The sequence below is a fragment of the Malurus melanocephalus genome, unplaced genomic scaffold, assembly GCF_030028575.1.
Source record: "Malurus melanocephalus ecotype Western Australia unplaced genomic scaffold, MMel_1.1 scaffold_8, whole genome shotgun sequence".
NCBI classification, from domain to species: domain Eukaryota; kingdom Metazoa; phylum Chordata; class Aves; order Passeriformes; family Maluridae; genus Malurus; species Malurus melanocephalus.
Window position 1 is genome coordinate 6,636,894 of NW_026623240.1, and position 17,613 is coordinate 6,654,506.

The following is a 17,613-nucleotide window of genomic DNA, read 5'->3' on the forward strand; positions in this document are numbered from 1 at the left end:
TTCTAAATATTTTGGTTTTTCATTAGACCTTTCTAACTTGTCTGTTTAAAACAATCCTTTCATTTTTGACTGAAGACCAAGTTTCCAGGCTTTACTTTTTTCCAAGTGTCTGGAAACATTTATATCTCATGTGCAACTCGAGCATTTCATTAAGTAATATGAAAATCTCAACGTACCTTTAATTCTGTGAAAAAGTTGTCTTCTGTTTTAWAATTTTCTTCATATCATTTTATTAGACCAGACAAATCCCAGCAGACACTTTCCTTTGTTACCTACAGGTTGTACATTTGCTGTAGAATGCTACTTACTCTGCTCCTTCCCCTTCCAGCTATTCCTATTGATCCTGAACCCAACAAGACACTTTTACTGCTCCATATAATCTCTTCCATAACTTGCAAAAAGCTGCCAAAATACAGACAGCTTAAACATACTTATCTGCTCAAAAGTTAAATGAGATGGGTGAAAAAAAACTTCACATGCCTGTATTGAAGACACACTGTGTAGAAAAAAAAAGTACAGCATGGAGGATGGTGCCAAGTTCAGCAAGTTAAAGGGTRGAAATAGCCAAGAAAAGCATTTGGAATTTCTGTTTTATTACATATAGAGTATATTCTTTTTTGTTAAATAAACTATAATCAGTTGGCATTTCACACAAGTAATATGACACATTTTCAACATTTCTGTATTTATCAAATGAGTACAACAAAGGAGCACAATGCTTGCGTAAATTTCAGTAAAATCTATGAATTACAGGCCCTCTTTTTGAATGGCATCCTTTTGGGTTGTGTTTGCAACAAAGTTGAAATGTTTCTAGTTGAAGTTCGTTATGATATCCTAGATTTTAACAACATGCCTCTCAAGTATCTCATATTTGGGGTTACTCTGTAATTATTCTGTGTTTCTTAACACAGGAAAGATTCTTGTGGGCTGGCTTTGTGTGGCAAAGCATATGTAAGTGCAGTTTTAGAGCCCACAGTAATAGTGAAGCATTGCTTCARTTCACAGAAATTCAAAGGTTACAGCTCATCATTATTCATTACCTCTGGAACAGGAAAAGCCATTTCTACAAGGTCCCTYGTGCCTTCTGAAGGTGCTGTGCTCTTGTCTGAAATTCCATGGCCTGAGCCAAACTTTTACACCACACAGAGATGGCCACAATTGCTTAAATCTCCTCTTARACAGAYACCTGACTTCCCACAAGGAAGGGAGAAAGACACAAATTATTTAATTAWAAAACACTGCCTTCAATTCTGTTTCACGATTAATAAATCTTATCATACATACTTATTTAAAAATATATTTTGAAATGCTACATATGAACTGAGGATAATATTGGTTCATTTACCACCACATGGAGTAGTAATGGTTTTAAAACAAGGAGGTTTTAAATTAATTGGTGAAGCTAGCATAGCTTTTCAAATATAAATAAATATTTTAAAACACCGTAGTGATGTTTAGACATTTTAAACTAAAATAAAGTAAAAAATGCATACTGGCAGTCATTCCTGCCCGAATGGTGCTTGCATTTCCTGCACTGCTCCATTACACTGTAGTACCAAATGGCTGCTTACACCCACACAAATGGAATTCTGGGGCAGGGGCAACATGTTCAGTTCTGTGAGCATGATTACTTTATTGCACGAGCCACATGGTTCAGAGACTGCACATACCCCAGTCAAAACACTTCTAGATCYAGACACCTAATGATTTGGAGACTCTGCAATGAACATTTTGTACTATAAGCTTTTAAAGGAAACAACTCCATCAGCTTCACTTAACGAATCATTTGTGCRAAAGTACAGTACTTCATAAATAACCTTTACCCGAATATTACAGAAAAAAGCTTTGGGATATATGAAATATAAACACAGCAACGGCTGAGCTGCAGAATGAATGTAGGTATTTACAACAACACGCTCCCCAGCTCTTTTCACAGATGTACATTTAACCTCCCTGAGTCCTTTTCCACACTTAGTGACATGACGCATTCCCAGATGCTTGCTCAGTGACAGCCACAGCAGCTTCAGCATGAGAGAAAAGGGTGGAGAAGAGCACATCTATGTGCACTCCCTGCCATTGGCCAGAGGTTTGGAGCTTACTGCACTTTTGCTTCTAGCAGCCCACTGGTCACGACGGGCCCGTGGCCACTGACACAGGCACCCACGTGTCTCAGTGAGTCTGCCCCGAGATAAGCCAGCAACAGTTCCGTGTGGCGGATCAGCAGCTGCGTGAGGTCTTCAGCCAGGCTCTCCATAGTTGAGTATCTCACCTTTTCAAAATCAAAAATGTCTTTGAGGAAGAAAAGCACTTGATCCTAGTGGAGGAAAGAAAAAACAAGGAAGAACTTGTTTTCACTTAACAAGAAGGAAAATGTATGCAATGCTAACAGCTATTTCTTTAGCATGTTCCCTAAAAGCATCCAATTATGTATTATTTTGGTGCTGAGACAGAAGTGTGCTAAAACAGCTTTTGAAAAACAGTTCTGAGCTTAAAACATTTATATGGAAGTACTTATTTATCAACGGTTTCTTACCGTTAGCCTTAATCTTAGGAAAATGCAAATGTATGCTAATAAATAAGATCCTAATATGTTTTAACCAGAAAGATTTTTTTTTAATTTGGAGAAATAGTAATTAAAAAAATGTTGCTAACCTTGAAGAAGCAGCATAGGTCATACAGGGAATTTCTAGGACCCAAAAAGCCCCAGGCCAAAACAGGGCTGATATGTTCACATATAGCATAGAAATGTGCAAAAAATCCATCAGGCACCTAGTGATGTAAAAATTGCAGACAACAGTTACACAGTATATTTAGCATAAAGCTCTATTATTTAGCATTAAGTCTTTGTGAAAGCCTAACACTTCCCTCCTTGGTCTAATAAAATCTTCCAAAAGTGGAAGCAAGAGCTGCTGGCACAGAGGAGTTCTATCCTGAGTCCCTTCACAGAGAGTCAGGGTGCCAGAATTGCTGCTGCTGGCAAGGAACAGGGTACATCAGGCAGGTAAAGGGGCAGGACTGAATGTGATTTAGGTGTGGGGATCATGCAGGGAGATGGGGCTGAGAACCCSAGCACAAGCAGGTGAGATCCACGAAAAGATTCACGAGCTCGGTGTGCAGAAGTCTGAGATGCGTGTGTGGGACACTAAGTCAGAGAAGTGACTGACACCACCACTGACTGGACCTGCAGAAGGCTGAAAATCTTTCAGTTAAGCCTTTTTGCTAAAGGGCTTAACTGATATTAGGGCCCCCAGGAGCTAACTCCTATAACTGACAAATCTCTTGTCTAAATTAACAGGAGTAAGGGTTCATCACTCATTTATTCTGCCAAAGCTACAAAAAGAATTTCAAATTCCTAGGCAATGATCAGTGTCTKTGTTCCATATAATTTGAAGGGCAGCTTACCTTCATTTGCTGTCTTTTTTGCTTCAGTACTGACCAACAGCTTGAAGCTACAGCCTAATTGTGAAAAGAAAAAACAATGCAAGCCCCAAATCATTTTCCATCTCAAAAGAACCCAACTGCAGAATACTGTATTCTATGTTCTATATTTTGGGGACATGTATTTTCTTCAGTTTCAATCTTGTGAWAACATAAAGTTTCAAACTATAAAACAGCTGATAAAAATAACCAATATGTACTTCATACCTGCTATTTCAGATCCATCTTTGCAACGTTTTCTTTAGTTTAATTCAAATGTAATTTGGCATCCTTGACTGGTTTTACAGCTACCACAGTTAGCAACACTTACTGGGTTTAAGTGAGGACCAGTCCCTTATATTMTAAAGAGTTTGCTCAGACATAAGCAACTATTTTAGATATTAAAGTGGCATGTGAACACATTGAAATGTACTTTTTCATTTTAGCAAAAACATTCTTGCAATAGCTTCAGATTCAGCTACAGAGTTTTGTCCAAATATGGACCTGTGAAATACAATATACCAATATCAGCACTGGGCTTTTTCCCTCAGAGCCTCTAACTATCCTCATCTGACTCCCTCAGTACTGCAAAGAGAATTTAATACACACAAAACACAATATTACCATACAACTACAAAAATATAAGCATGTTACCTTTTTTCTTTCTCTAGAGGGGATATTTTAATTGAAAAACAAAAATAAAAGGAAAACTGGCAGTCTACAGATAAAAATGGATGAAATGACAGCAGCTTCTGTACCAGCTGATCATGGCAGTAACCTGTGTCTCTAACAGAGGGATGAGATCTATTTGGCAAATAAACAGGCACATATGAAAATTTATTAATTGTAATCAACAGTTGAATGCCTGTACTGTATTAATTACCTTTTGTTTCCTTTCAACTTTGTCCCTYATTCTAAATCTCTAGTCTATGAACCAAAACCTGGATCTAATATCTARGATGTTGCTAACAAACTTCCCTTTTGAAATTTGACTTCCTCAGAGAAAGGAAGGACAAGTCAAAGTATTTTCTCCAAAATATCAATCATTCTCTATCTTGGGCCCAGACTTGGAACTTGTAAATTCTCTTAAGGAAAACCTGATAATAAAATCTGTTTCATTTTTTTGAGGAATACCTCAGATACACACTCAGTACACAGCAATGTACTACAGATGAATTAGTATCATTACACATGAATACTTACTGTTTCTTTAAAAGAGGAATTTAACCAGCGATTATTTACTACATTCTGTATAGATATTGGTGGATTTTCCAAATCTTCAAATGAATCCATTAATATGAAGTCCAGAACAACATCATAAAAATTCAGATTTTTCACCTATATTAAATAAGAACACAATCTAAGTAACCTAGTTTCTCTTTCAGCAGTGGAATTCAGCATGCACTATATTCTAACACCATAAACATGCAGATTTGTAATTGTTTTAATGAATATTAAAAACACTTTGTCAGTAAAGGAGAAGTTCAAAAAGTTATGTGATTTCTGGTACTAAACTGATGAATGCCATTTCTCTAAGTCAGCAACATAAACAAAAAATAGTTGCCTTTCCCACAATTGTGAACCATAAAAATTTATTTTTAGAYCCTATGGCATTATTAAGGGCAAAARCACTTTTCAGAAATGCAACTCACTCCTCTAGCAGCAAGTTCCATTTCGGTATTATCCCAGTGATCTGTTTGTTCCAAAAAATATATCATTTCATCAAAGACATCTTCAAATTTCTTTGGATTCTGTAAAGTAAAAGCAGTAAGTATCAAGCAAAAGTAAAAAGAGAGATGCTTTATTTTCCCTGGACAGCAAATTCTGGTAGAAGTTACATAAACAATGAAACATCGATAAAAAAAGGCTTTTACCTTTCGTGCTTTCACAATTAAAGCAGACAAAATTTTTCTTCCACTTTCAGCAAGAAATATTCTGTTTGCTGTTTCTGAAAGAATTATCTAGAAAAGGGTTCAGAAAATATAGACATCTTCATTCACAGGTTATACTAAGTGACCTTAAACACTTCAATCAAATTTCATATAATTATCACCTCTGGTATACCTAGCAAGTTTCTACAAAGCCTTGGGTGCAAAGGTTCCAAAGCCAATCATCAAATTGGGACTCCTCTGAAAGTACATCTCATTTAAGAATTATAAAAACTTAAAAGCCACAAGAAAATATTTAAATACAGATTACACCATAAAAATGCTTCCACAAAGACTAACATTCTATCATTCATCTAGTTTCAATGCCATGTAGTTTAGTTTAGGCTTAACAAGAGAGACAAATCCCTCCTTATTGTTTACCTGAAAAGCTTGTCGAATACAATGAAGCTTGGCAAGGAAGTCACTGTCTCCCAGACATTCAAACATTTCAGTCCTATGTAAAACAGAAAAGTTTTCAAARACCATTACAAAAAGAAGCACAAAAATAGCCATCTAAGTCTAATTCCTAGAAAAAATACCCAGTACAAGGAACTTCTAAAAAGTGGTATCTAGATAGAATATTTAACTTTAATCCTTGCTTTTCATGGAAATAATGAAAGAGACATAAATCAATACCTTAACACCCGTGAATAAATTTTGCCTTCTTCTGCTAAGTGCATGGCTTCTTCATACAAGGGGCAATGGCAAAGGGAATCCAGACCATACATGCTACGAATTTCTCTGTGCTCTGAAAGCTGAAAAAAAATTTTGAAAATCATTACAGAGCTTTCCAACATAATTTGTGTAAAGATAAAACAAATTTGTGTAAAGATAAAAACAATTCAGATATGCCACTGAAAGATGCTTTTCTACATCTGCTTAAAACAAAGGGGTAACAATCAGCTGGTGAACAGAACAGATACAGCACCTCATAAGACTGACTTTATAACTCCTAAAACCTGAAAGCTACAGTTCCAAGTTTCAAAACTTTAATTAATAAAAAAAAAATGCAGCTTACTTTAGTGTTTAATTTGCCTACTTAAGTTTTTGAATTGTCTAGTTAAATCTAATGGATGTCAAAGCTGTTAAAATAATTGCCAGGACACAAAGTACTGAATGATTGCACCATGCAAATCTTTAGGGAGCTGGAAATAGTAACATCCTCCCACCCCTGTTTTAGTTTCACTGGTAAATAAGTCTGCCAGTTAGCAAAGCACACTGTATAAACCACTAGCATTCAGCATTTTATATACAGGCTCCCAAAAAGGTTTTCATTAATGGCAGTTTTAATTCTATTGTTACCATATAAATAAACATAAACTTGTAGACATTTTTAAAGAAAGAAAAAACAAAAACCAGATTAATAATCAAAGCACATAAATAATATAGGGAACTCCTGTTTATATTGTATTATATTTAATCCACAACACAATGTCTAGCAACAATTCCCACTACAAACATTGCAACATATTATTAATATTAAAGAAAGAAGTCTGATGTTTACACATCATTCAGTTTAGTTAATGACCAGAAAATTCATTCTAGCTTTTTTTTTTTTTTTTTTCAATATCCTGCATCGGGCAAACAAGCCTGTCTTTCTAGGCTATAAAAACAGAGCCTAGAAACATCTTTAAAAAAAACTCGAGGTAACTGAACTATATAAAAAGTTAACCTATATCTAAGAATGATTTTAAAACATCACATTAACATGTAACTTTATGTTACACCTCCATGAAACTTTTCTGTCATGAAACAATCTATGCTGAGCAGCTTTTCCTGTCCCTGAGGCCACACAGCCCAGTATCCCAATGATCCCAGAGTGCCCTCTCCACACACTCCAGAGGAGTCCACTGTAGCAACAACCAAATCAATTCTCCTGCTGAAGGGAGAGTATAAACACATGCCAATATCTGCTTTTGTCCATGGAAACATTTCAGCACATGAATAAGTTTGAGATTTCAGTACAGAAATCTGGTGTTCTGCAGCGTCACACGTTGTTAGATGGTGTTTATTTGCTGGAACTTGCACTGGGGGTTTTTTTATCACTCATACCAGTATCCTTTTACTGTTGGCAAATACATACAATTCCTTCCATAAATTGTCAGGTTCCATTTTAAATTGATTTGTTTGGCTAAAAGCACCTACGAAAACCAAGCCAAAAACACCCCTCTGTATTTCTATAAGATTTCTATAAACTTCTTGAATTCAGACTCAACAGTCAAGACCATAGCTAGAGAATAAATGAAGAAAACTTTTAAGGTCAACAAAATATACCTAAATGAGTAATGTTCACTTTCAGAATTTATCTAGTTTGAAAGTATTTTCATTCTAAAAGTATGCATTTGTTTTATAAGTTTTTCTATTAAAAGAACAGACCAGAGTAAGCTGACTTCCTTAAAGAGACCTACAGCTATTAAGACCAAAGATTTTTTTCAGTTTAATAATATTCAAAAAATCCACCTGAAAATATATGTTCTTACTAAACAAAGAAAGCTACACAGCTTTTAACTGAAAATACACAGGAKGGAATCATTCAGCCAACTGGAAGAAGCAGGAATATATTAATTTCTTTCAGATGTAAAACATCAATATACAAACACACAGAGAGACACATATACATAAATACATAGTGTAATAGGATTTTCACTTTTTCTTGTTTATATCTGTTCTACCTTTCTCCAGAATTCCTTCTTTCATGTTATGGTTGAGGAAGTATTAATTGTGGAACAATACATATATATTTTCCAAAGACCAAACCAGAACACAATACATATGCTAATTTATTTCTTACCTGATGCAGCTATTACTGAAGCCATAAAACATTCCATTTACACTATTTCATTTGCAAATCATGAGAAGAAACAGGTTGTGAACACATATGCACTTTGTAAACAGCTGCCCCTCTCTTGGAGGTTATAATTTCTCTGGTAAAAGGGATTATATTAGTTCTTACTAGTGAACTTCAGGCAAATCTTCCTCAGATATTTAGGAAACTGAGTGATGATCCCACTATGTACCCCTAGGCACTTTCCTCAAAAGGGCTTCAGTATTTGTCAGAAAGCTCCAGCATCCACATCCTGGCATTTACAGCTACGCTGGACACTGGAAAGCTCCTGGAGTCCTTTCTTGCCATTCTCTAGTGGTCACCTCTGTGCACAGCCACTGCACTTGGAGACTCTTCACACACCTCCAGGGATGACAAGGAGCTCCATCACAGCTACCAACAGTGCTGGCAGCTGCCAGTAACACACAGGCTGGTGGTGATGGACCTGACATGCCAGCCCCTAAATGTCTGCTACTTCCTCAGGGTTGGGGGTGGGTACAAGGAGAAGAACATGAAAATGCAAAGAAGAGATGAAGAGGTGATTGACACTACAGCAGCAATCTCATCTTGGAAGGCTTTCCTTCAGTCTATTCAAGGCCCGAGAAAGAAAGAGTGGCCAGTGACCACCACAAGGACATTTATGATGACCTGCAGTGCAGCCATCTAAGTTTATTATGTTTTAGTAACATGTACACCTTCAAAACTCCAAAGCTTGTAGCTCTAACTCGTGTCTAAGCCTGCCGTGCTGCAGAGCAGCCTCTGAAGATGACAACATGGATATTGTTCAGGCATCAGTTTTCTCTGGAGAGTTCAGCCTTAAGGCTGAACTTTACCTGCAGTAAAGAAATGCTGAAATAATTGCTCCAAAGCACCAAACCTTTGCCACTTGCAATCGTTTTTAAGTCGAGGATTCCCTGACTGCTTTGGTTTAAGGAACAGGCACAGTACTCTTATTTGCCRCCCACAAGTTGTTTCTTAATAAATAGAAAAAATTCTCAGCTGTGCATCAAGACCTTGTTGACTACCAAAATAACCACCTACATGAATGTAACAAAAATAARCAATGCTAGACCTGTTAGGAATTCTTTACTGGCACATTCAGCATTCCTTACATGAAATTACATTTACCCTATATTAATAATGCTGATGATGATCTCTTTAAAAGATAAAGACACTTAGAGAAAATATTTTCTTTTAAAAATGTAAGCTGCAGGGTRAAGTGAAACATGTTTTGGGATTTGGAAGGTGCAGTGGTGATAAGTAACTAAAATGTTTGAGATGGTATTTTAATAAATTGAAATTATGAATTGGTGTGTTCCATCTACGATCTGGAAGAAAACAGAAAAGCTGTCACTGATGAAAAGCAACTAAGGCTTTATTCACAAGTTTAAAAAAATCTCCCAAGCTTTGGACTGAGTTAACATTTTAACAAGGAAAGCAATGTTTATTTTATAACAGAACTACAGATTCAGTACTAGTCAAAATATGAAAATAAGATGTGGTAAATGTTTGAGCACAGACAATGAAGAGGCAGCAACAAAGCTCGCTGTCAGGGAGAGCAGGGAAGAGGTTCTGTTAGGAAGATGGAAAAGAAGCCAGGAAAGAGAGGGYACAGGCCTTTGTCTGGCACTCTCACTGCTGTATTGTTGCCAAAGGTGGCAGCTATTTTGATCACAGTGGATGGGAAAGCACGAGTGTGAAAAGTATACTAAACCCATCAACACAAGCTGATGGCAGCCAGGCTCAAATGGGGAAGAAAATACCATTGTTTATCACAGTAAATAGTATTAATAACCCAATTAGGGCTAACAGTTGTGTTTACCATCCCTTCTGCAGTGCTTCTGGAGCCTAAGTGTTTACAAGAACAGAAGTCTGTCTGGTCTGGGGATGGCAACTCTGCCTAAAATGTCTTTATAAGAATTCAGGCACCTGTGTGTTACAGGTGCCCAGACAGGCACAGCTTTATATGAGAAGTCATCAAATGAGTGATCCTCAGCACTCTCTTGATCATCAGCCATGGCCAAGTTGAAGTTTTGGCACATCTTCCTGCTATCCTGTAGAGCTCATCAAAAGGGCACGTGATGCAAACCCTGCCAACTGTCCCAGTTTTGTACAGCTCTTTCCTATATTTTGTTCTAATATAACACAGCATGACATTCTTGTTGCCTCCTAAGCAGTATCCCTATCAATTTCCATTCAGGCATCTATCTGTGTCTTGTTTTATGACTGTTCTCTCTCCTACAAGCAGGGAGCTAAATTTGACCTGACTCTGTGTGTCAGCACTGAAACACGAACACAGTTTCCAGTCTCCAAAATCAGAGTCACACAAAACACTGAGTTCTGCTCCTTGGGACAGGATGCAGAGTAGAAGAAAGCCAAGGAACTGTCAACACACAGCTTGCAGCGTGATGAGGCCACAAAAAATGGTGCTACATTCTAATTTCCTGGAAGGTGAAATTACTGGTTCCAGTAGGACAAAATCACAGAGTATAAACACATGTATGAATTTCAGAACTAAAAACTTTGCTAAACAGTTCTATCAGGATGTGGAGTTTAGGACAGTTACTAATGCTGTAACTACAATCAGGGAACTTATGATAAAAGCATAACTGTCTTATTTGGCCCCTAGGTGAGACAAATCCAAAGCTGGAAAAGCCTTAGACCTCTTAGCCTAAATTAAAATATTCCACTGTTTTGCAAGTGCAAGAACAAAAGAAAAATTTTTAAAAAGTAGATAAGCAAGAGGAAGCTACTTGACATCATCATGTCTAGAATAAAAGAACCTGGTATGTCAATTCAAATCCAGTTAAAGCAATTACTGTTCTCTACCAACAGCTGAATACWCTGGGAAGCAGTTCTTGCTCCTTCTCATTGCCATTATGTAAAGCAATTCCCCCACACACACCCTCCTGAGGACAGACAAAATGTTAAACCAATGTAACAGTGTATTCGTGCAGGAATGGCAATCCTCAGCTTGCTTTTGTCTGCACCACACAAGGATGCCCTGCAGCTACTACAGAGTTAACTGACCCTGTGGTTTGAGCCCAGTGGCTCCTGTTTACATGGATGGTGTTCTGGCCCAAACACCAAACTRCAATTTGTTCATGTTCTACTCATCTTCAGGGCTTCTGTCACCTACGAATTTCACTAGATTCTTCAATAAAATCTGAGAAAATCTGCTAYTGGCAAAGGCTAGAACAGCTGAAGAGAAAATCTTCATAACTTAGTCCTGGAAGRACAAGTTGACAGAAGTGGCTTTGAGGTATTAAATTGTAGAGAATATTTTCAGGATATTTAAAGATAATTATGTTTCCAATTTTGACTCAAATATTTTTTAGCAGATATTGTGACAGTATAGCTTCAGGAGAGGACGATGATTCCACTGAGGTGATACATCTCCTGGGGTTTTCTGTTTGCTTGGTTGGTTGGGTWTGACTTCTTTTTAAGCCAAGCAACACAAGTAAGCATAAGGGATTGTTCCCTTCTTCACATACTTGCAAAAACACAATGAAAGCTCATTGGGAAAAAAAAAAAAGAAAGATACAAAGTGTACAAACAATAATGGTTTACAGCTCCTCTCATGAGCTGGTAGAGTTGAACCAAGCTTGAATTGTGGCCTTGTCCAAATTACAGCAAAGAGTAACCAGTCTCTATGGATACAATCCTTGCTAGGAATGGATGCTAGGCATCACAACTTCATGTGAATTACTAAATCAAGATAATCACAATTTAATGTGAATTACTAAATCAAGGTAATTGCGTTATAGAAAACCAAGTCAAAACAATAGCAAGAATGCATGTGCAATTCTCTCTTTTTACAACTGTCTGAGTTTGGTAGTTTAGTCAYAGTGCATATATGAGAGCAATATCTATCACAAAATGGATCTATTGAGGCCAGCTGCCTCTCCTGTTTTTTGGAGAAGAGTGCTATTCAAGATCACTTCAGCTCCCCAGAGACTACAGAAGGAGATATTCCTCATTCAAGTAAGTGTGTCGCTGCTTATGAGWCTCTTTCAAACGCTTCAAGGGAGCTGTAGCAGACTCCAGCTAACAGGCAATGTCCTGTTAACCAGAGATTATTATGTGTCCTGTGTGCTCTTACCCCAGAGGATGACAGCGAGTGATGAAGTGCATTGTGTTGTTTTCCCAGTCTGACCAGTGGGGAGGCTCCCTGGCAGTCACACTCCTCCTTCAGGGACTGTCACTGCCAGCCTGAGGCCCCTTCCCAGTGGTGGCTCCAGGGAGCTGTCGGGTCCCTGCACACCCTGACAGCCAGACAACACTTCCCCAGCAACTCAGCCCCACAACAGAGTCCCCAGAAGGGGGACAACAACATTTGCCCAGAAGGTCCCCAGGACAGAGTCTCAGAGCCCTGGTTCCTATAAAGCAATTTAATCATGGTGCAACCACAGAGCAACAGCTCAAACTGGTGACCCCATATTGTGCATGGAACATGCTAAAATGGGTAGCTGTCAATTTCTAATAATTTCCTCTCACAAAACCCCCCAGCTCCAAAAAACACAAAACTTTCTTCATACACCTTTAAAGCATGGTAAGGCAATAGGAAAAAAAAGAATAGGAAAATATAAATCATGGTGAAGGGAACTACTACAGGCTCAACTGACTTCTTCCAAACTCATGAAAATGTGATATATTTTTCAAAAGTTTCTTCTTTATCCCCTTCTATTTAGGAGGAGTTGGGGATACATTATGTCAGTGCATAAAAACCAAACAAACAAATAAAAAATGTTGGTTCCAGCTAAGCCTGGAAAGCTTCTTTTTTCCCCTTAAGAGATATACATTTTGCTTACAATGATTAGCAAAAAATTAGGATTCTTCTGTTCACTGTTCAAATAGATCAAAAAACCTTTTAAAAAGCAATCTTTAAGAGTCTTACCTCAGCTGTGGAAACAAAGGAGTCTGTGGATGCAATACTTAATGTATCTCGAAGGCAGAAATCATCCGTATTATCCTTCACAGTAATGTCTGTATTTTTATCTTCAAAATTAAAAAAAGGTTTATTAGACTATCAGAAAATTTCATTTAAGTCTTGAAAAAGTGATTCATGTATACTTTAACACAGTGTTTCATTTGGAAGGCACAACATTGTACTGCTATRAGAGTAAATTCTTTTATGACCTACTAACATATATGAAAGTGACTGTGTCTGCCTTWAAAGTATATTTTCAAATATCATCYACAATGAATTGGAAGAAGAAAAAGACTTGGCCAAGGTTTTTGCCTTTTCTTTTATAGACTTGAGAAGATCTCTCTATMTTATATTACTTTGCTATATTGATCTAGACTCTCGAAGGTTTTGACTTGGCTGTGTTATGTTACAAATTGCTCAATGTCTTAGTCACCAAGAAATACCATTCTAAATAAAAGTCCATTAATAAACAAAACMCCATACCCACGTTTTAGTTTCACTTGAATTTGTTTCACTTTCTTCRTCTCATGCCTTTTTTCACTTGCTGGTTCTTCAGGAGAGCAAGTGACATTGTTAATCTTCGCTGCATCCTCTTACCCCAAAAACCTTCTCCATTGAAATAACACATCCAGAAGTATKTCCTACAGTATCAAAATTCTTAAAGCCTTTAAAATAACTGATATTTTTTTGCTTAGAATCATCTGCAATACAGCTTCTCTCAGTTTTGCTTTATTTTATTCTTAGATTTCAAGTGTTGTACTTCTTAGATGGTTTTATTTTCATATATAGAAACACTTTCACAGAAGGATTAAATTTGTAAATCAGTAAGTCAGACTTTGGCTGATGTGACCCATCCTAYATTCCCAGTGGAGCAGATGTATTTATTTTGGGTTACTTTACCTTCAGACATTACACATGTGTTCCTAAAAGTCTGTTTTATCTCCAAGAGTCAGCAGCAAGCAGCTACCCAATGTCATCCAGACCTGTTGCTAGGGCAATACTTCATTAAAAACACCATTACATAGAGAAGTGGCCAAATGCCAATTTACTGGGATGGTTTACTCATCACTTGAAATGCTACAAATCCACACTATTTAACTATTACTTTGGTGGTTGTTATGGTTTTATTGGTTACAGACTTGGAATGACAGCTCAAAAACTGCACAGAACAATCATCTGTCTTTGAGAATATTCACTGAGGGAAAAAATTATACRAAGTTTGGACAAAGATTTTACTAGAGTGAGTTAGGCAAATTGTAATYACAGCTTCACCAATATTCATATGAAGTGTCTGCTTTTTTCAGCTCATTCTTATTGGTTCTTTCTTTTGACCTCTTAAAACCAAGAGGAAAAGTACTGCAGCTTTCAAGYTGGTTGAGAAACAATCACATACTGGAATCTGAAAAGCTGAAACAGAAAATCAAATTGTGGTTTGTAAAGCGCTAGACTGAGGTCTGCTTGGAGTAGATGGGTAACATGATGTTTCTTTCTTATTTCTAGCTCATGATTTGCATTAATTCTCTTCTAATATTACATTAGATGATTTTCTAATATCACKTTTTCACATAAAAGTTGCTGAAACTGCAGTGATAGTGCCAAACCCAGGGTAGTACAGGCATCTATAGCTTGGTTGCAGATTTTTTTTCTTTTTTCAATCTTTCCTTTTGCCTAAGTTGCTTCCACTGTTATATGCAAGTTTATAGCTCAATGACAAGAACACATCACCAAATGATTCTGAATTATTTAGCTCTGGGTTATGTGATTGATTACATATAAACAGGAATGCTATTTAACTAAAATTTATTCCACATATATATATTTTTTTAAATGGTGTAAATGAAGGAACCACAGCCCAGAACAGCACAGAATTAGGGGTTCTTCTGTAAATCTTGATTCAGCCCATTATAGACTACATGAAACTTGGGAGTGAATAACTGGGAGTGAATAATTTTGAGTAAATCTATCTTTGYTGAAAAATTCATACTTCCAAGTTTTCTAATATGGCCTAAAACTATCACCAAGCCAATATGTTTTTAACATTTTAGTTAGTTGAATATGGAATACCTATGTTTTTACTCAAAGAAAGTTCTCACTGCTACAGAAAAAGACAAAAAATTTGCATGTTAAGAGGAAAAAAAAAAGATTAAAAATAAGGTTGGTAATGCTGAGTGAAATAATACCTTTGGCAAGTGATATGTGCACACAAAGCACAGCCTCYCTAAAGAAAGCAAAACAGCCTTGTCAGCTATTTCTGACTTTCTGGCCACCACCACCCTAATGCCCCAAAATATCCTCAGCCAAGCAGGTGCTTATCAATACCCACACTGTGAAGAGAGCACGCTATTATGAAAATTCACTATGGAATTTCACCAGGGTGAAAATTAAGTTACAGCTGGATGTACATACCATGCAAGGACCAGCAGAACATTCTTAGACACAAGAATACGAGAAAAAGAGACAGTGGCACAAAGAGACTCCTGGAATGAACAGCTGCAAGAAGAACACACCCACCAGTGCCTGCAACTGCTCACACACTCATCCCGAGTTCTTATGGATCCTAATAACTTCAGGAAGGGAATACCAACAAGTATGTGAGCTTCAAATACACTTCACTTATTTGAGGAGCCAAGGAGTTATTTTGGGTTCACTTATTTTTGCAAGGAGGATGAAGCAGAGTTTCAGATGTTACCATCATGGCTCTTGATAGTAATGCATTAAAATGCATATGTGGTCCTAAAGTTAGGTTAAGTTATTAAAAAAAAAGAAAAACATGGAGGACTACTAAAGCCTGTGAAATTAATCCTAGTTTTATAAGCTTTTGCAAACAACCATCTATTTAAAACTAAACAAGATAAAAAAAAAAAAAAGATGCCAAAAACAAGCTATTTTCACATCTATTCACAAAGTACTAATCTGGAATAATTATTTGTCTTTGCTCTGGTAGGTTTGCATGGTAAAACAGAGCACAAAGCTAACCCTCTAAATTCCCAGAGCAAAATCTGGCCTTCATAACGGCACACAAATTAACTTTTTAGTATTCAACTGGGAAGAATTCACCTTCACATAATGTTTTAAAACTCTTTATACCTTACCTTCCTGCCAACCCTGAATGAAACATGGCAGGAGTTCACAAGTGAGTTTGGCACTTAGTTGACACATCTAAAAAAGGAAAGCACTTACCCCCTGGTAAAGAACTCACTGGGAGTTACGGATTTTAGTTCCAAGTACCACCATTAAAGTCATGGCTCCCTATTCTGCCCAGCCCTCCCACTTCACTGGAAAATCAATGCAGTTAACACAGCACAAGCAGGAAAGCAGGATGAGAAAGGAGAAACTTTATAGACTCTGAAAAGGAAAAAAACCTTACAAAGGAGTCCACTTAAGAAAAGTCATGGTACCCTAAGATCAGCAGGGGCCCAATGTTCTGCCAGCCCACGTTGTGTGCTCAGGCCCATTCAATGCGTGGCTTCATGCCCAGTGAAAGGAATTACAATAATCCAGTTCAGACAGCACAGCAGCATGAATCAACACGGATCAGTTCCATGAGTGTGTGTCACAGCCTTTGTAGATAGTCACAAGTGGCACAGCGGTTTGTCACTCCTGTTACTGAAACATCCAAAAGCAGCTTTATTTACATTTACAAATAGTCATAATTCTGAGAGTGCTGACCMTCAGTTCTACCAAGYAGCTGCTAAAGTATTACATGAAGTMATACAGGRTGCAYTTARAARGCAGTGAATTTTAGGCCAAGYTGTCTTTATARAAAGAAAACAATCCTGACCYCCAGGTGGCACCTTATGATGACTGGGTCATACAGCCACAGGTTAAAAAAGGTAAGCCAAGAACGGAGCAGGGTACCCACACAGACCACTGTGCACCTACTGTTAAATTATATGTTTACATTCTCCAATGACACAAATATCTGGGATAGCAGGAGACACCTCATCTAACCACATAAACCCAAAGCTGTTACTGACTTCAGCGTGAGAATGTATTTCAGGTCAAGGTATTTTTAAAATATAGAATCAAATCYTGTATTCTACCAGTACATCAGCATGTATCACGAGTTCAGCATGTCTCATGGTTCTTTGTTGGGACTGCTCTGATGCAAACCGAAGTGACAGATTTCTTTAGAAAACAAAGTAACAGTCCTCCCACACCCACCAAACCCCAGAAGATACTCCAGCCTGGCTCTCAGTAGGTGCTCACACCTCCAGCAGGGCCCTGCTGTGAACTCAGAGCTTTTGCTCAGCAGTGTGAGACCAGGAATCTGGCAATCAAAGCTGCCTAATGGGGAAGAATTGGGGAAAACGGAGCACAGACCAGCACAAGGTGATCAGTGTTTGCAATTTCACCTCCCTACCAGCACTCATGGGCCTTTTTCAAGGTAGCTTTGGCTGAGCTTATTGCTGAGCCTTCAAATCACATCCTTAACAGGAACCTCAGWAGTTCCCATGCAGGGAATAATCTTTGGTTTATGTGTGAATAGAAAGCCAAATCTCACTTCCTTAGAA

At 37.5% G+C, this 17,613-nt stretch overlaps 1 protein-coding gene across 2 annotated transcripts in view; it reads right to left on the reverse strand.

The window, feature by feature from the left end:
* Positions 1 to 15: 15 nt before the first annotated feature.
* The window catches only part of MIGA1 (mitoguardin 1), a 34,549-nt gene continuing 16,951 nt past the window's right edge, over positions 16 to 17,613 (reverse strand). For both annotated transcript variants that reach the window (XM_057375177.1, XM_057375168.1), the window contains exons 8-16: positions 13,067 to 13,167; positions 5,982 to 6,100; positions 5,727 to 5,799; positions 5,292 to 5,378; positions 5,070 to 5,168; positions 4,621 to 4,755; positions 3,403 to 3,456; positions 2,653 to 2,769; positions 16 to 2,314 (exon numbers count right to left, since the gene is read on the reverse strand). In XM_057375177.1, coding sequence (XP_057231160.1) covers positions 2,096 to 2,314; positions 2,653 to 2,769; positions 3,403 to 3,456; positions 4,621 to 4,755; positions 5,070 to 5,168; positions 5,292 to 5,378; positions 5,727 to 5,799; positions 5,982 to 6,100; positions 13,067 to 13,167 — 1,004 coding nt within the window. In that variant the 3' untranslated portion in view covers positions 16 to 2,095. The remainder of the gene's footprint in view (positions 2,315 to 2,652; positions 2,770 to 3,402; positions 3,457 to 4,620; positions 4,756 to 5,069; positions 5,169 to 5,291; positions 5,379 to 5,726; positions 5,800 to 5,981; positions 6,101 to 13,066; positions 13,168 to 17,613) is intronic.